At 42.4% G+C, this 21,621-nt stretch overlaps 1 protein-coding gene across 2 annotated transcripts in view; it reads left to right on the top strand.

Annotated features, from left to right (window-relative positions):
* The window catches only part of cdkal1 (CDK5 regulatory subunit associated protein 1-like 1), a 247,966-nt gene that overhangs the window by 186,037 nt on the left and 40,308 nt on the right, over positions 1–21,621 (top strand). For both annotated transcript variants that reach the window (XM_042740258.1, XM_042740257.1), the window contains exons 11-12: positions 9,780–9,960; positions 21,182–21,244. In XM_042740258.1, coding sequence (XP_042596192.1) covers positions 9,780–9,960; positions 21,182–21,244 — 244 coding nt within the window. The remainder of the gene's footprint in view (positions 1–9,779; positions 9,961–21,181; positions 21,245–21,621) is intronic.

A 21,621-nucleotide genomic window follows, 5' to 3' on the forward strand; every position in this document is an offset into this window, starting at 1 on the left:
ATTTTGGTTTCATCTATACTACTAGATACTTGTACTATATTGACTGGGTTAAATAGAATTGCATTACTAAAAAGAGACTAAAATAAAATTTTCATTGACTAAAACTAGACTAAATGTCATCAGTTTTTGTTGACTAAAACTAGACTAGACTAAAAAGAGTATGAACGTGACTAAAACTAATAAAAACTAAAATGACAGCTTCACACAAAGACTAGACTAAGACTAAAATTAAAACAGGCCGACAGACCAAAAACAACACTAGTGAGAAGTGTTGTGGTGTTGTGTGAGGAGGAACGGCCGGCTGAAGCTTGATACTGAAGCTCATAACTAATATATGAGCAGCTCAGCTATCGATCCGGATGCATTAATGACAGCTTCATCGTACGCATCAGTATGACGCAGCTATAGCTGGAGATGTCATGGATAATAAAGCTTTTGTTTGTTGTGTCTGAACCAGAATCAGACCAGATTCAAAGCCTGCTTGAACCTTCGGCCCTTAAATAACGTAAGATAATAAAGAAGTAGTCTCACACTGGCTATAGCAGCTTGTCCGTCGAGCTGTGATGTGTCAGGTTTATTTATTTATGATGCACACACATACAGTACATCACACGAGTCATTAGTGGACACTTTATTTCAGGCTCATTCTGAGCTCTCCATGTAACGTGATCGTGTAGACAGGTTCAGTTTAACAGTTTCTCATGTTTGTGTGGAATAGCTTGAACGCTGAAGATGAAATGGTGTCATATTCTGCTGCATGGTATTCACATTTTCATAAATTCCAGGAAAAAGATTAAATATCGAGACGGTTTGCATTTAGTCTCTGATAGTATTTCCAGTATTTTGGGAGTGAAGACCTTCCATTACTGCTGGTTGGAAGACACTGACACAGCTGACCTCAGATCATCTCATGATCCAGCTACAAAACACAGACTCGCTGCTGCTGCGCTCCTCTGTGTCTCGCTGGAAACCGACAACAGTGCTCTGTGTGTGTGTGTGTGTGTGTGTGTGTGTGTGTGTGTGTGTGTGTTCAGCTGGACTCCTGTCAGACGTGAGCTCAAACTGTCTTCTGAACGCTCTGTGGAGCTGAAATGTCATGTTTTTGTAACTCTGATCAGAAGTTTGTCATCAGTCGTTTCTTCTGCACCCGTTCAAGCATCTCTAGATGAACCTGCTGATGTCTCAAAGCCAGTCTGTCAGTGAAAGTCCACTGCTGTTATTTATGGGTAAGTGTTGTGAATGAGCAGCTCGGACAGCGAGAGGCCCCTCGGGTCATGCTGGAGATCAGGTATTCTGATCAGAGCCAGTGTGGAAAAAGACAGCTTTTGTCAGGCATAATGAGAAATATATTTTAGGGGTTTGTTTGGAAAAAGACAGCGGCTTAATTTCTGACTTTTACTTTGGAAAGCTCATGCTGTTGTAGGGAGTGATTCTCATGGCTGTGTTCAGTATGGGGTATCAGTATCTGTGCTGTGAGAGACTCTGATCAGATTGTCGAACACGTTTCCTGTAAATGAAGTCCTACTGTACGCTCTCAGCCCTTCCAATCAGTGTTGACGTACTGTACGCTCTCCAGTGATCCTCAGCCTCCTCCGTTCAGCTCTCAGTACATTGGAATAAAGAGATCCAGAGGACTCGATGTTCCACATGACTGACCCGGCATGACGAGCTGTCCAGTCTAAACACAGCGGTCAGTGGTCAGCTAATTCAAAGTATATATTACGATCCCAGCATCCCACGGCCCCAGAGCCGCTCTCCTCCGTTATCCTCCTCTGGATGGGCTAATGAAGCGTGCGGCAGCTCCAGCGAGAGGCCGGCTCCTGGGGATTTGTGAAATGGTAAACTGATTGCTTTGAGCGGTTAATTATTTTGTGGGCTGATGGTGACCTCTGCACTGGAAACCCAGCGAACATTTGCTGCTCGTCTGAGACGGATGTTTTCAACACGCTGCTTCCCGGAGAAACAGTTGTCTGGGCTTTAACACACTTTTAATCTAAATGACTTGGATCGACCTTTAGAAATACTTTCGTGCTGTAGCTTTTAAATGCAATCAGATGTCCTTGAAAGGGAAACTTCATTATTTCACACATTTGCCGTGTTTTACATTTAGTTAGTGACCTTTGCATCCTCAAAGATTTTTTCAACCATCATTTAATTTTATAGTCATTGCTACTCATGCACGAGTCTGTCCTTCACACATCTTTCTGGAACATACATCTGTGAACACACTTCTGCTGATGCCACCAGTAGAAGAGAAGACCACAGAGGACACAGCATGACTTCACCGGAGCAGAACAAGCACCATGAACTAGCAGGTTTATTCAGCAAAGCAGAATAAAAACAACTAGAATATATAAAGCTAGTAGAGTTAATACACTTGAAAATCTCACCCTGATGATGTTACAGACCTATCTTGATGTCTTGATGTGTTGTGCAGTGTTGCCTTTCAGGTTCAGGGTGAAATAAGATGTAGAAATGAGAGTAGAATATGTTGGCCTGTTCATTAAAAATATACAAACATTGTAATTCTGTGTGCTTTAGTTCACCGTTTTTTTTTTTTTTTTTTTACTTTGAAAGCTGAAATACACTTACACGCTGCAGTTGAATTCTGTTCAGAAAGGAGCCCATATGCGTGTGCTTTACGTGTCTGTAGTGACCGACGGCTCAAAAAAAGGGTTGCTTGGAAGACGACTTCAGGCAGGAGGCCAACAAAACCTGTGAATGAGAGGAACCTTCAACAGCCTGGAGAGCCCGAGCCCAGTGGAGAAGTGCACTTGTCAGGAGGGCTGCCTGTCATCTGTTCTGCTTCTATTATTCTTTAATGACGGCTGCTGGCCTGGATGTCTCAGTTTTCCTCTCCTATCTCTCACACACTCTGATGCAGCTCTTTTGAGGGAATTTGCCGCCGCCGTGAGTCTGAAAGCCAGCCGCTGTGAACTCAGCGCTGCTAAAACTGTACGCTTTCAGACAAGCTTTAAGAAGATGTTTCTCATGTTGGAGATTTGAGATGTGAGAATGTGACCCCGGGCTCAGTGACCGCAAGAGAGGAAGAACAAACATGACACATATGTGTTCCACAAAGTGTGTGTAAACCAGCGAAGGTCACTTTCCATGAGTGTAAAAGAGTGTAGAGTGAGAGCGCAGAAGTGAGGCCAGCAGGTAACACACAGACAGCTCAATATGCTGCTTTAATTAGAAAGCCTGGCCTCCCTGCGAGAGAAACAGACCACACGGCTGTGGAAGAGAGCAGAGAGCAGTGCTGCTCCACAAACCTTCAGCGCTCAGTGTGTGTGTGTGTGTGTGTGTGTGTGACAGTGCAGTGTCTGTCAGCTTGTACCACGAGTCACTAGGAGAGGAAGCTGAGCGTCTGTCACTCGACTGAGCTGAGTCTGCAGCATGACTGGTTTAGGTTCAGGATGGGTTCAGACTGTTCCATGTGAACTCTTTTCTGACCTTTCTCACTCTCAGATCTCCAGTCTCCTGAAGCGTCCCGATCATCGATCCTCATCTCTGCTTCACTGCACGCCGCTGATGGTGTAAATTAAACACACATCTATTCAAATGTGTGTTTAAGATCATGTATGTAGACCAGCAGCACATCAGTTAAATCAGAGAAAGAGCCAAGTAAAGTGAAGAGTCTGATTTGACCGTCTCCACGCTGAATGAATGTGATTGGGTGTGATTTCTCACATCAGGATTGGATTGAGTTCGAGCTCTCGATGTGTCTTAGAGTCAGCTCTGCTTGTCTTTGTCATGCACACGATGAAATACTAGAGCTCTGTCCCAAAGCTACTGATCTGACACTTTGTCCATTTTCAGTTTTTCCTCACAGCTGTTCTTTGCTCCTAATGCTGGTTACCCCACAAACCCGTCCCTTCAGTCCAGCCATTCTTAAAGCCTGCAGTCATTAATGGAGAATGACTGGTGTGTGTGTGTGTGTGTGTGTGTGTGTGTGTGTGTGTGTGTGTGTGTGTGTCACATGGCACATCTGTGCAGAGCTTTGTTCAAAGATCCAGGTTGAAGTATTGAATCAGGCCTGTGTTCCATTCCTCACTTTTTCTGAGTTATATGCTCAGTCCCGGAACCAGCGTTTTAACACATTGTAGTGAAGGCATACTGTAATTATGCTTACTACTTACATCTGTTAAAAAGCAGTTCACTCTAATTAAAATAGATGAGTGTTTGTATGTTTGTGTGTCAAGTTGTTAGCTTAGCAAACATTCTAGCGTTGTAGTCTGCTGGAATCGGTTGAGATGCGCTTCACGTGAGCTTCACTGTCTGTGTGTTGCTCAGATAAAGTTTTGGTTCAGAGTTCATACAGAGAGAGTTCTGTCTGCGTTCATTGCATTAGTGGGTTTGAGGACACAGCTGCTCTTGCCTTCTTCTGAGTGTACAGTGAGGTTTATTATGGATGATGGATCTCTGGACCGGTGCACATGAAGGCCGTCAGTGCGGCTGTGTGTCTTGTGCTAATATGAAATTATAGATTGTGCACAAATCCAAATGACTGTGTCCTCATTCTTTCACATGGCCTGTGCTCTCTTGGATGAATTGCACGTACACAGGGAGTGATTGGATCAGTCTAGTGTCTGGAACGCTCCACAGATGACTAAATGATGAGGCTGGCCAGCTCCTCACTGACACTCCTCTGTAATGGATCTCTCATCAGTGGCGTTCGGAGGGACGAGCTGCAAGATTTGTGTCTGAGAATGAATGGAGGGTTTGTTATTTGTAGAGAAGCTTTAGGCTGTGTTATTCTAGTGGCTTTCAGTCTCACATTCATACAGTAGACAGTGTTGTACTCAAACAGCAGTGGGTTTAAAATTAAAACTGTTTTAAAGGGCACCTATTATGCAAAATCCACTTTTTTTTATGGTGTTTGGACATAAATGTGTGTTGGCAGTGTTTGAACACAACCACCCTATAATGACAAAAATCCACCCACTCCTCAGTTTTTAACCCCTTTAAACCAATCAGTCTCACTAGGCCTGCCATGTTGATTCTCTGAGCAATATGACATCACACTGCTTAGGCCCCGCCCACAGCTGCTGATTGACAGTCCTGCATTACCGTGGTTTCCTCTCTCAGCTGTTGTGTTGGTTGTACGTTTTCCTCAATGTTCTCCGCACTCGAGCAGCTGTAACGTCAGCAACATCTCGTAAACTATCCCGATGCTGTGTGTTTGGATGTAAGACTGAACATAAGTCTTCTTTTTCTCCCAACATCTGAGCTGCTGAGGACGCTGTGGATCACTTCTGTTTTTCAAAGTAACGTGCATCAAAATCTACCTAAATACATTTATGTCTGCGCAAAAGGACGCTGTGGATCACTTCTGTTTATGTATTGTGCGTTATAGTGTTTAGTGTTTTAACCGTATTTGTGCATGTACGTGATCGAAGTATTTTAAATGTTTATCATCGCGTTTTTTTTGCTACTTTCAGTGTGTTTGGCTTCCCATATGTACGGCTGAACACCGGTTCTCTGGCTCTCAGTCGTGTTGCTTCTAACGCTATTTATAGGTGTGCAAAAAGACGTATTTTTTACCTACTCTTTTTTATGGGGGGGGGGAGTGTGTATGTAGATTGATTTTATTTAAATTAATTAATATAGTTGTTTTTTATTTTGTTTTGTGTGGCAGAACCTGTTATTGGCATTTAAGCTGTTGACTGACCTACAGGAGTTAAACTCTCTTCCATCTCATTGTCTGATTAGTGGTGATGAGGAAAAGAACATGGTTCAGGAATCAGTTAAAAATAAAAAAGAACAAACTTCAGTCAAATATTAAATCACTCTGTTACCAGGAGACAGAAATGAAAAGGTTTAATGTCTGTGGAATGAATTGTGCACTCCTGTTGTTATCTCCATCTCTGAGGAGGCTCTTCCGGCGGATCACACTTGCTCCTCCACCCGCAGCAGTGCTCCACATCTCCCCTCCACAGCGGCCCACAGCTCCTGCTATGCTACATGAATGAGAACCTGTTTACTTTCACAGATTGCCTCGTCTCCTCTTATCCCTGCTCATTTTATTTCAGCTGAGTTGTTTGCACCTTCATTTCATCCCGAGCTCACTCGTACATCTGTTGTGTAAATACGCAGCTCTGAAAGCAGCTTCACGCCGGGAGAAGGATTTTACGCCGGCCCGCACCTTCAGAGCCTCCTCAAACAAAGCAAGTATAATAATTCACTGCAGAGAGTGAATTGTTCTCATAAAGCCTAACCCCACACTTGCCCATCTAATTCAAAGTATGACGATATCCAGTAGCTTTTAATTAAATGGATTTAAGCCCCGCTGGGAAACGTTCTGCAGGGAGTTTAAGTACAGGTAGGAATAAATTGTGAACACAGAAGTGTGTGTTTGAATGGTGAATTCTGTTGTTTGCTCTCAGATGAGCCTGGTCTCATCACACATTACCTGAAGGGAAGTTAGTTATAGGACCACTCTTGTCTCTTCTGCTTGCTGGAATAATGAATTTTATGAAAGCTCCAGCTCTGCTCATGTCTGTTTCCATTGTCCTGGCTCTGTGTAGCAGGAAGCTCTCATGGACAGTCAGAGCATTGCAATTCCTTACACTTAGAGATTTTTAATATGCATTATTGAAAAATGTATGAAAGACTGGACTATAAGGCCATAAAATCCATGTAGTATTTGACTGAGATGGCCCTGATTGCATTTATTGTTTTCATATTTTGAAGCATTCCTTACTTGCATTATGATTGAGATTCTGGGCAAAATGCGAAGCACTTGATGTTACGCTGTCAGGAGTGACGTGGCCAGATCACCCTTCATTAGGTCTGATTCCAGCTGATGCACTGGAGCTTTCTGTGGGGAATCTGCTGGTGCTGCCCAAAGCTGAGCTCATTAGAGTATGACAGAGTCCCATCTAGAATCCTCACTGCTCTCAATCACAGCACCCTCAATACACAAACCTTGCAAGACCTGCCATTGATCCAGGATTATGGTGCTCCGCCCAAGAGGACGAGCATCTGCCCGCTTCATGCCAGACCGTAATAGGATCCACCGCAGGGGAGACTGTTTTACCCATTCACCAAACCTTGACCCCAAAACACATAGCGGGACCTCTCTGGGCTTCATGAAGCTCCTATTACTGTTTGTTCTGAAGCAGAGCTGGAGACCGAGCACCAGAGAGCGAGTCTTGGGTCCTGAGTTTCTGAGGTAGCTCGGCTGCATTGCTTCTTCCTGAGAAATGTGCCCTTTGTCGTGTGCTAAAGCCATTATTTGTGCACTTCTCATTTGTTTTGTGTGGCCTTTGGACATTTAGAGGCTCGTTAATGCTCACATACTCTCAAACAGTGTTCTACTTGTCACTCTCGCTACTTTGTTTCCAATCAATGTTCCCATTCTCTTTTGGTGCCACAGTTCACATAAAATGGCCAAACAATCAGGGTACGCTTGGTTGGTGTGTGTGTTTCTGATTGGATGGCTGATTAACAAACAAGACCGTGTTTGTTTGCCAACATGTACTATTCAAGCTTCTAGGATGGTCATTGTGAAAGCAGTTCCTGTGGCGGCTGCTATTTATATTCTTTCAATGCATCTCATTAACTGCTTTGCAACATTTGCACTTCTGGATCTCCTCCAGGTCAAGACCGCAGCCTTTCATGTCAGTGTTTTGTAGTTCAGGTCTGGGGCGCTCGCTTGGCTGTAACTGACTACACAGAGCGGATGCCATGGGCAGTGACCGTGACCCCGGAGCGATGCTTTCTAATAAGCCCAAAAACGGAGTGGAGTGCAATCATGTCCAACAAGCCAACAAAGCATCAAAGGGCCTCCATCTGCCAGCGCACACAGGCAAGCATTGTGGGATAGCAGACGCCGAAAGAGTCTGCTCGCTTTAGAGAGGATCCAATTCAGTCATTCGCTTTCTTCTTTTCTTTACCCTGTTTTTCTCCACTGAAGGATGGAGAGGCTGAAGAGCTGGGAAACATAATGGATTCAGAGAGAACTGGCTCTCTAGTGCAGCACTTGCTGATGAGCTATCAAGGCTTCTTCACTCGAGACTGGAAGATGAGGAGTCTTGAAATGTGTGGTTCCTCTAATGCACTTCTAATGTGCTATCGTGTTATCCTGAGATGTTCAGATCAATTATGTTCTCAACTAACACAAAATCATTTCTTAAGGAAGGGCTGTGTGCACTTGTTCCAGTAGTGGATCAGAACCAAATGGACCTAATGTCCAAAATGTGCCATATCAAGAGCAGTGCCTTGCCAAAAATCTAGTTGTTAAAGGGTTTTTCTTCTGTTCATTTTGAAATGAACTTGTCAGTGCTTCTGGTTCATCTTAGTTGATGGCATGGAAAGACATGTAGGTGTCCACACTTGATGGCTTCATGATGCTTTTGTGTTATTTTTTAAGCTTGAAAGCTCCACCTGAAAGTCTCCACTCATTCACGTGATAGAAAGAAATGACCAGTGGATTCTACAAAAAAGCTCTTTCTTTGTGTCCCATGGATGAAAGGAGCTGATAAGACCGGATAAAACCAGCACTAGCCTTAACTAGTCTCAGGATGTTACATGAAGGCATCCTCGAGCACATAACAGTGTTCAATATGAGAATGTTTTTTATCATTCTCAATATTATCAAATATCCTGCTTATAGTGGAACCATTGTCAATGTTTTTCCACACTGCTCCTCTGACACCAAGCTCCCTGTTGGTCACACATCCTAGAACTGACTGTTTTCCATCATATTGGCTGTGGGTGGAGTAGTGTATTTGGTGTTGTAGAAGTTGCTGCTGGCGGAGCTTGGGGAGGCTTGTTCATGAATGTCCTCTGGTAATAAAGCTTATTGTTTGGAATGGAGTCGCTGAGCAAACGAGAAATGGAAGGTGGGAAAAGCAGCAGATTTCATATTAGCATATTAGCCCCCCCACCCCCATTAATGGCAACAGGTCCTCGTGAATATCAATGAAGGCCAATTCTTGAACTATGTCATCTGCCAGAAATATAAAGAGAACCCTAATGTAGTTAAGAGTGTGCGTAAGTGGAGATGAATGTATGTGTGGAGGTGAGCGTTGTGAAAGCAGTGTGGCTGGATAATGGAATAATATCATGAGGAAAGCAGATATCAGGAAATAGAGTGGTTATGTTTCATTGATGGCACAATAATTTGAGTCATTTCCTCCACATCAAGGCCACAGGCCATCAAGCTTACATGTGTTTCAGAAGAACACACATTTTGCACATTAGTTTCTATCATTAGTTTTTCTAGATTTATTTTATTTTTATTTTTATTTTTGCACTTTCCATAATGTTTAAAATCATCTGACCTCTTCCTGATAAGGATTCATGTATTTTATTGGCTGATGAATGCCAGCTGTTTTTTTTTCTTCAAAAGTTGGCACATGACTAATGAGTCTAGTACTGACCACACTGAACTTCCTGTCAATAGAGCCGCTTACTTGGGAGCCAGCTTCCAGATTGATTTATTTCCTGTTGGTTAAAGATCAATGATCGCAGAGCCCATGCACAAAGAAATCAATGAATGGATACCTTTACAGAGCTCCTAATTTAATCAGAGCTGTGGCCGGTAGTCGATGGTTGTTGAGGCTACTACTAAGAGATGAGAGATGTGTGAGAACACACACAATCACATTCACTAGCTGCAGTGACTGCATTGTGTTGCGCAGACAGTTTTCACGCTGATCCAAATACTGTATAGGATTCTTCTCATGAGGCTACTCAAGTGCTAAAAGATGTTCTTACACAACGGCTCTTGTGTTTATTTGATCATCACACTGTCTTGTGTCTGTCTCCTGTAGGGTTCCTGGCATCACTATTGCCACAGACATCATCTGCGGTTTCCCAGGTGAGACGGACGAGGACTTTGAGCAGACGATGGAGCTGGTGAGGCAGTACCGCTTTCCCAGCCTCTTCATCAACCAGTTCTACCCGCGACCTGGAACTCCAGCGGCCAAGATGGAGCAGGTTCCAGCGCACGTGGTGAGATGTTAACAAGCAGATTTATTATGAGTTAAAAGTACAAACTGTGTGATCCGCACATATCATTAAACAAACAAACAAAAAATTTCAGTAAATTCAATAAATCAATAAATGAATGCAATTAACTAATTACTAGTTTCTTCAGAAGACTCAAAGCGGTTTCTACAATGTTAAGGTTCCTGCCAGACTGGGAATATAGTAGGGCTGTGTATCACCAGCAAAGTCACGATATGATACGTATCACGGTACAGGACTGCACTGAATTTCACCTCAGAAGAGTTTAGTACAACAGCTGTTTATTAAACACTGCATACTGTAGGGCCAGTGCTAACTGTAGCAGAGCAGGCAGCTGACCTGCATTATGAAGGGCCTCCAGGACTGTAACACTGTACAATACAGGTAATGGCATACTGTACGTTTCATGTTTACATTGGGCACTCCCCACCAGGTACAATATTCTGATTGCTTGCATCTTGTTTTTAAGCCCATAAATTATAATGCACTCGTTCTAATAAATTTATATTGTAATGTACTCAATGTAATATATTAAAAAAATCATATTTACATCGCTGGTAGGTTATCAGTGCACAAATTACACACTCTCTACGTTTAAAAAAATAAAAATAAGAAGAGCTGTAAACTAACGCACTGTCTTCACTGTATCTAACACACACAAGTGTGAACACACATGTTTGTTTTTGTGTGAAGTGGGGACATCCCATAGGCGTAATGGTTTTTTTATACTGTACGAACTGTATATTCTATCGCCCTACACCTAACCCTACCCCTTACAGGAAACTTTCTGCATTTTTACTTTCTCAAAAAAAAATCATTCTGTATGGTTTATAAGAAGACCAGAAAAATGGTAACATGGGTTATGTCCTCATAAGTCACCCTCTCCTTGTAATACCTGTGACACACCCATGTCATTATACAAGTTGTGTCCTGATATGTCACAAAAAACACATCCACACACACACACGCTTAGTCACTCACACAGATCACGCTGTGGCCACACTCGGACATTCAGGAACAAACTTTTTAACACTGACCCACAGTTTTATCAATAAAATAGCTTAATCGCTCAAGAGCTACATCATCTTTCTCAAAAAGGAGCTGGTAACATCATTGTTTCTAAAGGAATTAAAGCCACAGCTTCTCTCTCTCTAATAAATGAACACTTGATGAATCACTTTTCTGAGAGAAGAATATTGAAGTGGAGATCGCCAAACAGCAAGCTAACCGGTGTTTTCAGAAAGCAAGCTCCTCAGCGGAGAGAAAGTGTGTGCACAGGGTTGCCAGGTTGACAAAGATAAGTAGCACGCTCAGCAGATATTTCCATATTGCACAAGTGTGAAGATCTGTTTGGGGTATTACGTCTCTTTAGATCAGGCCTTGAAGGTTTGTTTGGTGTTTTTTTATTCTCTTTAGATCAGGCCTTGTTGTAGCCTATATATTATGCTCTATTAGTTATTTTTTAGAAACCTTGCCCTTTTCTACTCCGTTTTAAACGTTGTTCTTGTATCCAAATTCAGCGCAGCCCACTGCTGCGCACGTGCCACAGTATCGAGAGTGGGACCGCTGTATCCATCCTCGTATCGTCAGATCCCTGTGACGACACACAGTCGTATCCATGAACACAGCACTAGAATATAGTCTTGATGTACATCTCATACTGCTGCTTGCCTGCAATTCACTTTCCCACTCGTTAACTCATTAAACTCACTGACTAAATACTCAAAGATTGATATTTGTTTTCTTTTGAAAATCTTGCACTTGTATCAACAACTCATTTAGCCGTTCATAATGTATTCAACGAAGCAGGCTTTAGAGTGAAAATACTGCACATTTAAGATCATGTGAATGGTTTTTTTTTAGCTTCTTGCATAATTTCAGCTGCATTATGCTATTGAAATGTTGTAATGGACAGCTTGTGTTTGTTCTTAAGGTGTAGTAATTATCAAATCTGATGACTGATGTTGAAGCATGAGCTGTTTCTGGTGTAACAGCACCGGTTACACTACAGTCGGTCACCTTTACCTGTTAACAGATGCCTCCAGATGACTGGTGAATGTGAATCTTCCTGTCAATTACTCTTCATTATGTGATTCAGCTGGAGGCAAACGTCTCCCAGAAGTGACGGCCTTATGCATTTTCTCAGCAATTAGACCCCACTGAAACAATTAAACGGACGAATGAAGCTCGAACTATCAGAGGAAGAGCAGCTTCACACATGGAGACATCAGTGGTTGCTCGTTTACATTGATTTAATGTACACCTGACTGTTTTCGCTGTCCTGTAGTGTGTTGGACTGTGTGATGTGTGACTATCACCCCCACATCATCTTTCATCTAACGTCCGGCATGTTTCTTTTATGGAAATCTTCTTCATGTGTCATTAGTTTTGTTGGCTGTTCCAGCTCCGATCGATCCTCCCAGTGCTACAGAAGTCTGAAGAACTGAATAGAGATGAGCTCTAATGAAGACGGGATTGCCCGTTACTGAGAGTCCTTTCATTGAGCTGTCACTTCCATTATTGTGTTTTTGGTGACTCCTGTGGAAGACTTATCGTCAATGTCCGTTTATTTCTAGAGCACAGTTTAAAACAACTCAAAGTGCTTTACATGAATACACATAGAACAACATTCTAAACAAAACAGAGCAAAACGATTTGAAGTGATTCATCTCTGTAATACATTAAAGGCCGGATGAGTTTTTAACTATGACAGTGTTTTAGCAGTTGTGGTACACAGTGGAAGACTATTCCACAATTTAGGGGCAGCACAGAAAAGCAAGATCCTCTCATTTTTAGTCTTGCCCCTAGTCAACAGCCTCTGATCAGATGATGGGAGAGATCTTGAAGGGTTGTGTAAGAGCAACGGATTTGACAGATATGTTGGTGCCAGTCCATGTAAAGATCTAAAAACAATTAAAAGAATCTTAAAGTCAGTTCTATAGTGGACAGGAAGCCCATGAAGAGACATTAAAATTGGGGTAATGTTGGCGTTATCGTACACCTAGCAGAAGTCTGGCCACAGAAGTTTGCATCATTTGAAGTCGAGAAATAGATTGTTTGTTTATTCCTGCACACTGAAGAGAGAGATGCGTGCGACCGCTGCACATTCTAGGCGCTTCAGATTACAGCCTCACGGTACAGTCACACAGGTGTCGGCGTCGGCGCTCGATGGAGGCGTTTCTGAAGCTCGGTGCTGACACGACCGTCATAGTGACAATAGCCAATCATAGTGTTTTCTGTTATTGTATGAAAGCGATTGGTTAGTGTCTGCACCAGGGTATTTGCATAAAGCGATCCGATTGGCTGACGTCTGCGTTAATTTTTTTCCCGCAACGGATAATTATTTTTAGCAATGCTTGACATCACTCCATTCAAAGTAAATGAGAGGCGTTGACGCCGACGCCCTGTGTGATTGAGACGTCAGCGGTCTAACAGCGCTCGTCAATGTCAAAATGACTGAGATGGCCAATCAAATAACGATACGTTTTACGATAGAAATGTTAATTGTGCGAGAAGCCGGCGTTGTTTTGATGTTTAATGAGTTTTTTTTATGATATATGTTGATTTTGATGTAGTGTGTGTGAGATGTATAAATTGTCTGCATATGTCTCTCTCTACAAATAATGAAGCTGAGTTTAGTTACTTACCCCCCTCGTTGCTGAGAAATATAATGTAGTGATTCAGCATTGATTAATAAAAGTCGCGTGGCAGTGCTGACAACAAGTTTATGAATGTTACTTTCTGCACAGCGCAATCTCAGATCTGTGTATGCGAGTGGTGTGTGCGCATCAATTAAAGCAGCGCATTAATATAGAACAGTGATTAAACTGAATGGTTTTTATGCATTGGCCTTGTCACACACACACACTGGTGTTCAGTGCAGTCACACTGTATATCTGTTTAATAATGTAGACCGAGAGATTGCACCAGTCTTTGATATTAATTTATATAATAAAATGCATATAATAAATCAGTACGCTAGATGAGGTAAAATACAACATGTCCACATCTATTGATTTTTGCTTACTGAAGTGCAATACCTGAAATGCAAAAGTACATTTCTCAAATGAAAACAACAGTCCTTAGGATAATATTTTTGAACAAAAATTATTTTATCAGTTTAACCATTAATACAGCATGATGATACATCATTGTACATGATCATTTTTGATCATATACCTCATAGACTAAAATCTGACTAAAACACTCATACATTCCATTGACTTGAACTTGACTAAAACTAAATAGGATAAGGTTGACTAAAGATGATAAAAACTAACAAGGACATTTAACACGGGACTAAGACTAAAGCTGAAAATGGCTGACAAGATTAACACTAGTTAAAGGGCACTGAAATCATTCACTTTCAAAGGCGTGTTTAATTGCGTGTCATGGTGGTGTTTGTGATGGAGCTCTTGTGCATTTGCTGCTCGTGCTGCGGGTCAGGATCAGCTGTTCTGATAGAGGAGTTTTTCACTCTAGCATGGAGGAACAGATCCCATCATGACAGCGGGCTCAAGGGTTGAAGGTTTAGTCTTCTGGGACGTCCCAGACCCACCTGGCACCTGAAGCCCTCTCCCAGACCCTTCAGAGATGGTCAGCTCTGCATTAATAACACTTCCAGATGTGTGTCTGGGGCCGAAGGGTCGGGGTGCTCTGGTTCTTCAGCACGTTTAGCCCGTCTCATAGCAGCTGCCGCGGCGTGATGAATGGGGCAGTGAGCATAATGGATGGCCTGGCGCTATCAGCGGCGGACGGTCGCTCAGGCCGAGCAGATCTGGCATGAGGGCGGAGCTGGGAAAACTGGGAGCCTCCAGAACGGGATAATTACTCCCGCGTGAGGGAAGGGTTAGCGGAGATAAATTGGCATGATCTTCTGAAATGTTGCTCTTACCAGCCGGACAGGTGTTTACCTTGACAGCTCGTCTGCCTCGGCGGCTCTCTTTAACCAGGGGAAATTAAGGCAGCGTCCTCCAGTCCAAGTTAAGGGGATTTGGATTCAAAGCTTCTGCCAGTTTTGCACAGGGATCGGTGAGGAATACCCAACACACATGAAAACAAATTCATCTTAAAACAAAGACAGATGGGCAAGGCCTGGAGCGACCGATGCCAGCTTCATGGGGAAAACTGGAACAAAACAACAACTGAGATGGTGTCGCTCACGATCGGCCAAAACAGACTCTTCATTTCGAAATCATTTAGCCGGTTCTCAGTCAGCTTGGAGAAGTGTCCCCTCCAGATCTACAGCTTGCTTGTTATCTGCCCTGTGCGTCATCTCAGACTCTTTCTGGACTGTGTCAGAGGGATCGGTGTGGGTGAAGCGGCAGATCCCGAGATCTTGTGTGGTCTGTGAGACTGACTGTGAAAGAAAGGCATGATGGGATCAGGCAGTGACATCACTGCACTTCCTGTGGAGGAGAGAGCTCAACACCACATGCAGACGTGTCATTAAAGGCCAGAGGTAGAGGTTTTAAAGAGAAGTTCACTACATTATGTTGCATGAACATAATAAATCAAAAAAGAGATTTTCAATAAAAGCAGTGGGAAAAAATAGAGGTTTAAGTTTCATGCATTGCATTGTGGGATAGAGTATTTGTAACGCTGAGTTCTGTTGCATGCTGCTGGATTTCACTGCATAGCGTACAGTGTCCTGCAGGACTCAGACTCGTCCTGGGATGGGAGCATGTGTCCATTACATCCTCGGATCTGTTTGTTTTGTGAGCCGAGCAGATGGACAGTATATGAGGTGCCATCCTTCATTGTTGTTGCGGTGACAGATGCACATTCAGTTTGGATTTATGAATAGCATCATGTCTCTATATGATATCCGTCTGCTGGAGACATATTTACGATTTGCGCAGAGAAAAGAAGCACACGATCACTGGAGCAGCTCGTCTTCTATTGTTGAATATTTATAGACACGCAGCGGCCGATACACATGTTGAGTAACGAGAAGACTCCCGCCGCGCTCTGCAGAGCTCATATTCCTGTCAGAGCTCCAGTTAACTGTCCACATGTCCTTTCTAAACTAGCCTTGCTATAACTTCAGTCACTTCTAACTAGAGCTGGGTGATATGGCAAATAATTAAAATCTTGATTTTTTTTTCAGAATGTTTGACTGATTTCGCGATTTTTTTTTTTTTTTTTTTTTTTTTTTTTTTTTTTTTAACTAGCAAACTTGAAAATGTAATTACAACATGATTCAAGTAACTTTTTCTTTATTAACCCTCTAGTTAAAGTAAATTATATTCCAAGTGCAGCACACATGATGTAAATGTTCAACAAATCACTTGTTAAATATCTTTGCAGAAAAGGTGCATGAACTACAACTACATCTTGTACAGACTTGTCTTAAATATATTGTATGTTAAGAAAAAATATGAGGAAAAAGCTTTAAAAAATCTCAAAAGTCAAGGTAATTCAAACTCAAAATGACTGAAGCTATAACACCAGTAGACTCTTATTAACTATAAATGTTCTGTAAAAACAACGAACAGCAGCTTTCAGTCTGTCACCATGATGCACACATGAAATATCAGACATGCAGTAGTAGTTACAGGTTTTTATTTCGTTGCGCTGCTTTTCCATTGTTTGTTCTGTGTAAACATGAACTCGTTTGACTGTTGCACTCTTGTCTCTTGCATAAAATGGCTAAAAACACTGCGCTCAAGTTAAAAGAAGTTCCCTCTCATCTTCTCGCATGTTTTTCCTCATTCCACTGCTGCATGAATCTTTATCAACACAAGCGCATGCTGTGTGATATGAGCATGTTACATTAGTGATTAATCGTTCTTTACTCTTTACTGTTATCACCGGCATAGTCAAAGTCTCTAATTCTAACATTTGGTAATATTTCTATTCAAAATTGTGATTCCTAGATTTCTAAAAAATAAAATGGTGGCCAAACATTCAACTCAAATTAATTGATAAAATCGCCCTACTTCTGACAGAAACCTCTGACTGCTCTGTTCGTGAGGTCCATGCGAGGCCCCTGCGGAGGAGGAACTGTATGGAGATGCTGTACAGCATCACAAGACATGATTGCCTCATTTAGATCTGCTTGAGTCAAATGGAAACCGTTGAAAACCCTACAGTGACCTTTGTCCGTCTTGCCCTTGGACGTCTCTGTGAGGCTGAGCGACGGCTTCAAATAAAGGGGAAAAGTGGTTCTTTGGCTTATCAAGATGATTTTTCACCTCGGCCTGCTGCTTTGGGCCTGGTGTAATCTCAGGACCCCGGCCCTAATACACTGAAATATGGAGTCTCTCAAGGTCACTCGGGGGTTCATCTTTTTTGATCAAATTTCGGTTACTATTTTCCCCCAGAATGAAGATATGTGTTTTGAGGAGGGTTGAGTGTATTCTCTGATGCCCACTGGCTTGGTTCTCACAAACCTCATTAATCTCTCTCCTCCTCTCTCCTCCTCTCTCTTTCTCTTTCTCTTTCTCTCTCCTCTTCTCTCCTCTCTCCTCCACTCTTCTTCTCTCTCCTCCTCTCTCTTTCTCTCACCTCCTCTCTCCTCCTCTCTTCTTCTCTCTCCTTCTCTCTTCTCCTCTCAATCCAATTCAATTCAATTCAATTCAATTCAATTGAGCTTTATTGGCATGACTTGTACTGTATTGCCAAAGCATTGGCCATTACATAGGCAGTGAACAAATAATCAATAAAATCAATCAGTAAACAAATGCATGAATACATTTATAAATCAATAAATAATAAATAAATAAAAATAACAACAAAAGAAAAATAAAATCAAATAAAAAATAAAAAACACACTTGTGTGTTTTTGTCTCAACATTCAGACTTTAGTTTTGTCCACTGGCTGACTCTCGTAGTTTGTGGCAGGCTGTTTACATACTTTGCTGCTGTTGTGATTGAGATAGAGTTTTCTCCCAAAATATGATTTAATTTCTCTGAATTTGGTAATACCATAAAATGTGGTTCTAGTTGTTGGAATCTGGTGAAATAGTGTGATCTAATGCTGTGATAGTGATCACAGTGAATGAGGAAGTGTTCTTCTGTCTCCAGCTCTGGAGACAGTGAACACAGTCTCTGCTCTCTCGGCTGCCATCTCTGCCTGTGCCGTCCTCTCTCTACAGCCAGACGGTGATCACTCAGTCTATATCTGCTTAGGGTCTCTCTCCTCCTCTCTCCTTCTCTCTCCTCTTCTCTTCTCTTCTCTTCTCACTCTTCCATTCTCCACTCTCTCTCTTCCTTCTCGCTCTTCTCTTCTCTTCTCTTCTCTTCTCTTCTCTTCTCTTCTCTTCTCTTCTCTTCTCTTCTCCTTTCTCCTCCTCTCTCCTTCTCTCTCTCTTACCTCCTCTCTCCTTTTCTCTCCTTCTCTCTCCTCCTCTCTCCTTCTCTCTTTTCTTCTCTTCTCCTTTCTCCTCCTCTCTCCTTCTCTCACCTTCTCTCTCATTCTCTCTCTCTCACCTCATCTCTCGTTTTCTCTCCTTCTCTTCTCCTCTCTTTCCCTTTCTCATCCTCTCTCTTTCCCTCTCCTCCTCTCTCCTTCCCTCTCCTCCTCTCTCCTTCTCTCTTCTCAATTCAATTCAAATGAATTCAATTCAATTCTCCTCTCTTCCCCTTTCTCCTCCTCTCTTTCTCTCACCTCCTCTCTCCTTCTCTCTAATGAATTCAATTCAATTCTCCTTCATCCTCTCCTTTTCCTCCTCTCTTCGTCTCTCCTCTCCCTTCCTTCTCTCTCTCTCCTCTTCCTCCCTCTCTCTTCTCTCCTCTTCCCCTCCTCTCTCCTTCTCTCTCCTCTCTACCTACCTCCTCTCTCCTCTTCCTCCTTCTCTCTCCTCCTCTCTCCTCTCTCTCTCTCTTCTCTCTCCTCCTCTCTCCTCTCTCTCCTTCTCTTCCTCCTCTCTTCTCTCTTCTCTCTCTCTCTCTCCTTCTCTCCCTCTCTCTCTCTCTCTTCTCTCTCCTCTTCTCTCTTCTCCTCTCTCCTTCTCTCTCCTTCTCTCTTTATCTCACCTCCTCTCTCATCTTCTCTCCTTCTCTCTTCTCCTCTCTTCTCCTCTCTTCTTCTCTCTCCTTCTCTCTCCTCTCCCTCCTCTCACCTCCTCTTTCTTTCTCTCCTTCTCTCTTCTCTCGACTCACCTCCTCTCTCATCTTCTCTCCTTCTCTCTTCTCCTCTCTTCTCCTCTCTTCTTCTCTCTCCTTCTCTCCTTCTCTCACCTCCTCTCTCCTCTCATCTCTTCTCTCCTCCTCTTCCTCTTTCTCCTCTCTCTTCTCCTCTCTTCTCTCCTTCTCCTTTCCTCTTTCTCTCATTTTCTCTTTTCTTTTCTCTCTTTTTTTATTTTCTTTTCTCCTCCTCTCACCTCCTCCTCTCTTCTCTTCTCTCTCTCTCCTCTCCTTCTCTCTCTCCTCCTCGCTCCTCTTCGCCTCTTCTCTCTCTATCTCCTCTTCTTCTCGGTCTCTCTTCTCTTCTCTCCTCTCTTCTCTCGTCTCTTCTCTCTCTTCTCTCCTTCTCTCTTCTCCTTTCTCCTCCTCTCACCTCCTCTTTCCTTCTCTCTCTTTCTCTCACCTCCTCTCTCCTCTTCTCTCCTTCTCTCTTCTCCTTTCTCCTCCTCTCTTCTCTTCTCTCCTTCTCTCTTCTCCTTTCTCCTCCTCTCTCCTCCTTCTCCTTCTCTCTTCTCTCTCTTCTCCTCTTCTCTCCTCTTCTCCTCTCTTCCTCCTCTCCTCTTCTCTCCTTCTCTCTTCTCCTTTCTCCTCCTCTCTTCTCCTCTCTCCTCCTCTCTCCTCTTCTCTCCTTCTCTCTTCTCCTCTCTTCTCTTCTCTTCTCTTCTCTCCTCTTCTCTCCTTCTCTCTCCTTCTCTCCTTCTCTCACCTCCTCTCTTCTCTTCTCCTTTCTCCTCGTCTCACCTCCTCTCTCTTCTCCTCTCTTCTCCTCTCTCCTTCTCTCTCCTTCTCTCTCCTCTTCTCTCCTTCTCTCTCCTCTTCTCTCCTCCTCTCTTCTCCTCTCTCCTTCTCAGTCCTTCTTTCTCATCCTCTCCTTCTCTCTCTGTGTCTGACAGATCTCATGAGCTGAAGTTTTTGTGGATAGTAGGAATATGTTGGTGACCATTCTGGTTTTTGTAGTGAAAATCACTGAATGCAGATGAAAAAAAAGGAATTATGTCTCTCGTTTCCAAGAAGATAATCAGCTTTTCCACTATTATTAGAACTGTCAATTCAGTGCTTTGCTTTAGTTCATTATAAAACAGAAATAACGTCAAAAATATAGCCATGCCTCACTGATTTGTCCATAAATTTGTAACAGTTTTGAAGTACTGATTAAATACGGACTTGTTTTTGAGACTCAGTAGCAGCTGCTACGACAGATGTCACAAACCACAACTTTAATGTTTAAATTCAGATTTAATGTAATTAATGTTAATGTTGTGATGTCTGCTTTCACATGAAGCATGTCAAATTCTAGTGTGAAACTGATAATTAACGGCTAAGAAGCTGACATGAGGTATTTTGTGTCATTCTATATCAGTGCATGCCAGAAATATAACGAACCAACCTAAATTAAATAATGATTAGTATTTAAGATATACAATTTCTCTTTTACACTTATAAGATTTTTTTATAGATTTTAACTATTGGTTATTTGACATAATATGAGTAGTTAAGAGTCCAGAATGTCTATAATGTGCATCTGTTCTGCTTCATTGTCCTCAGTCTGTTGTAGTCTTGAATAGTGAGGTCATTTACTATTGTTCAGTTTAATTGAGTCTTACAGCCATAATCTAAAATGTATATGCCACCGTTTTCATGATGTGAAATCCCTCATGAATCAAATATGTGATGTGTATATTATCAAGAGATTCTCCTCACGTCCCCACTGGCTTTGAAACATGACTTCTCTTCAACTAGACGCTGCATAATCGCTCATAATTAGTCTTTCTTTAACTCGTGACTGCATTAAAATCCATCACACATCTTCTCAATGCTCAGCGTTTGCATTTCATTACAAATTATGGACGTATGAGCTTTAATACGCACTTCTGGAAGAAACGGAGAGGTCTTGAGGGCAAATATCCTCATTTTCTTCCCTTCAAGTGTTTGTTCTTCATTCCACTGTCTGATGTCTTCACGTCACTCGATTTGGCCTTCAGAGTTCACTGACTTGATTTTGATTTCATTTTTCCCTCTCTGTTCTTTCTTCAGTTAATTAACACTGGGGTTTTGTTGTTGTTTTTCCCTTTCACAGAAGAAACAAAGAACCAAAGAGCTCTCAGCCCTCTTCCACACCTACAAGCCTTACGACCACAAGGTAAGAGAAGCTGTGTTTTAAGCTATATTTAATATAGATGTTAATGTGTGTTTTTTTTTTGTGTGTGTGTGTGTGTGTGTGTGTGTGCATTGTATTCCATAGAGAGAGAGGTTATTATTAAACTAAAGCTAAGATGTAAAATGATGAGTGCTATCGGCGTGCTGTTGAACAGGAACATCACTGAAGTTTGAGTTCATGTGGCTCTATCACAGAATCCCATAAAACCCACGTCAGTGCAGTCTCTGAATGTTCTTGTCTCATACGCTGCATTACTGTAACTAATCAACCGGCTGAGAAAACGACCCAGCGGCTCTTTATTAACCAAAGAGAACAGCAGTGCCGAGAAATACTTTATGCTTTCTGCTTCTATAAATGTT

This window comes from Cyprinus carpio, chromosome B16, assembly GCF_018340385.1.
Source record: "Cyprinus carpio isolate SPL01 chromosome B16, ASM1834038v1, whole genome shotgun sequence".
Classification (NCBI taxonomy): Eukaryota; Metazoa; Chordata; class Actinopteri; order Cypriniformes; family Cyprinidae; genus Cyprinus; species Cyprinus carpio.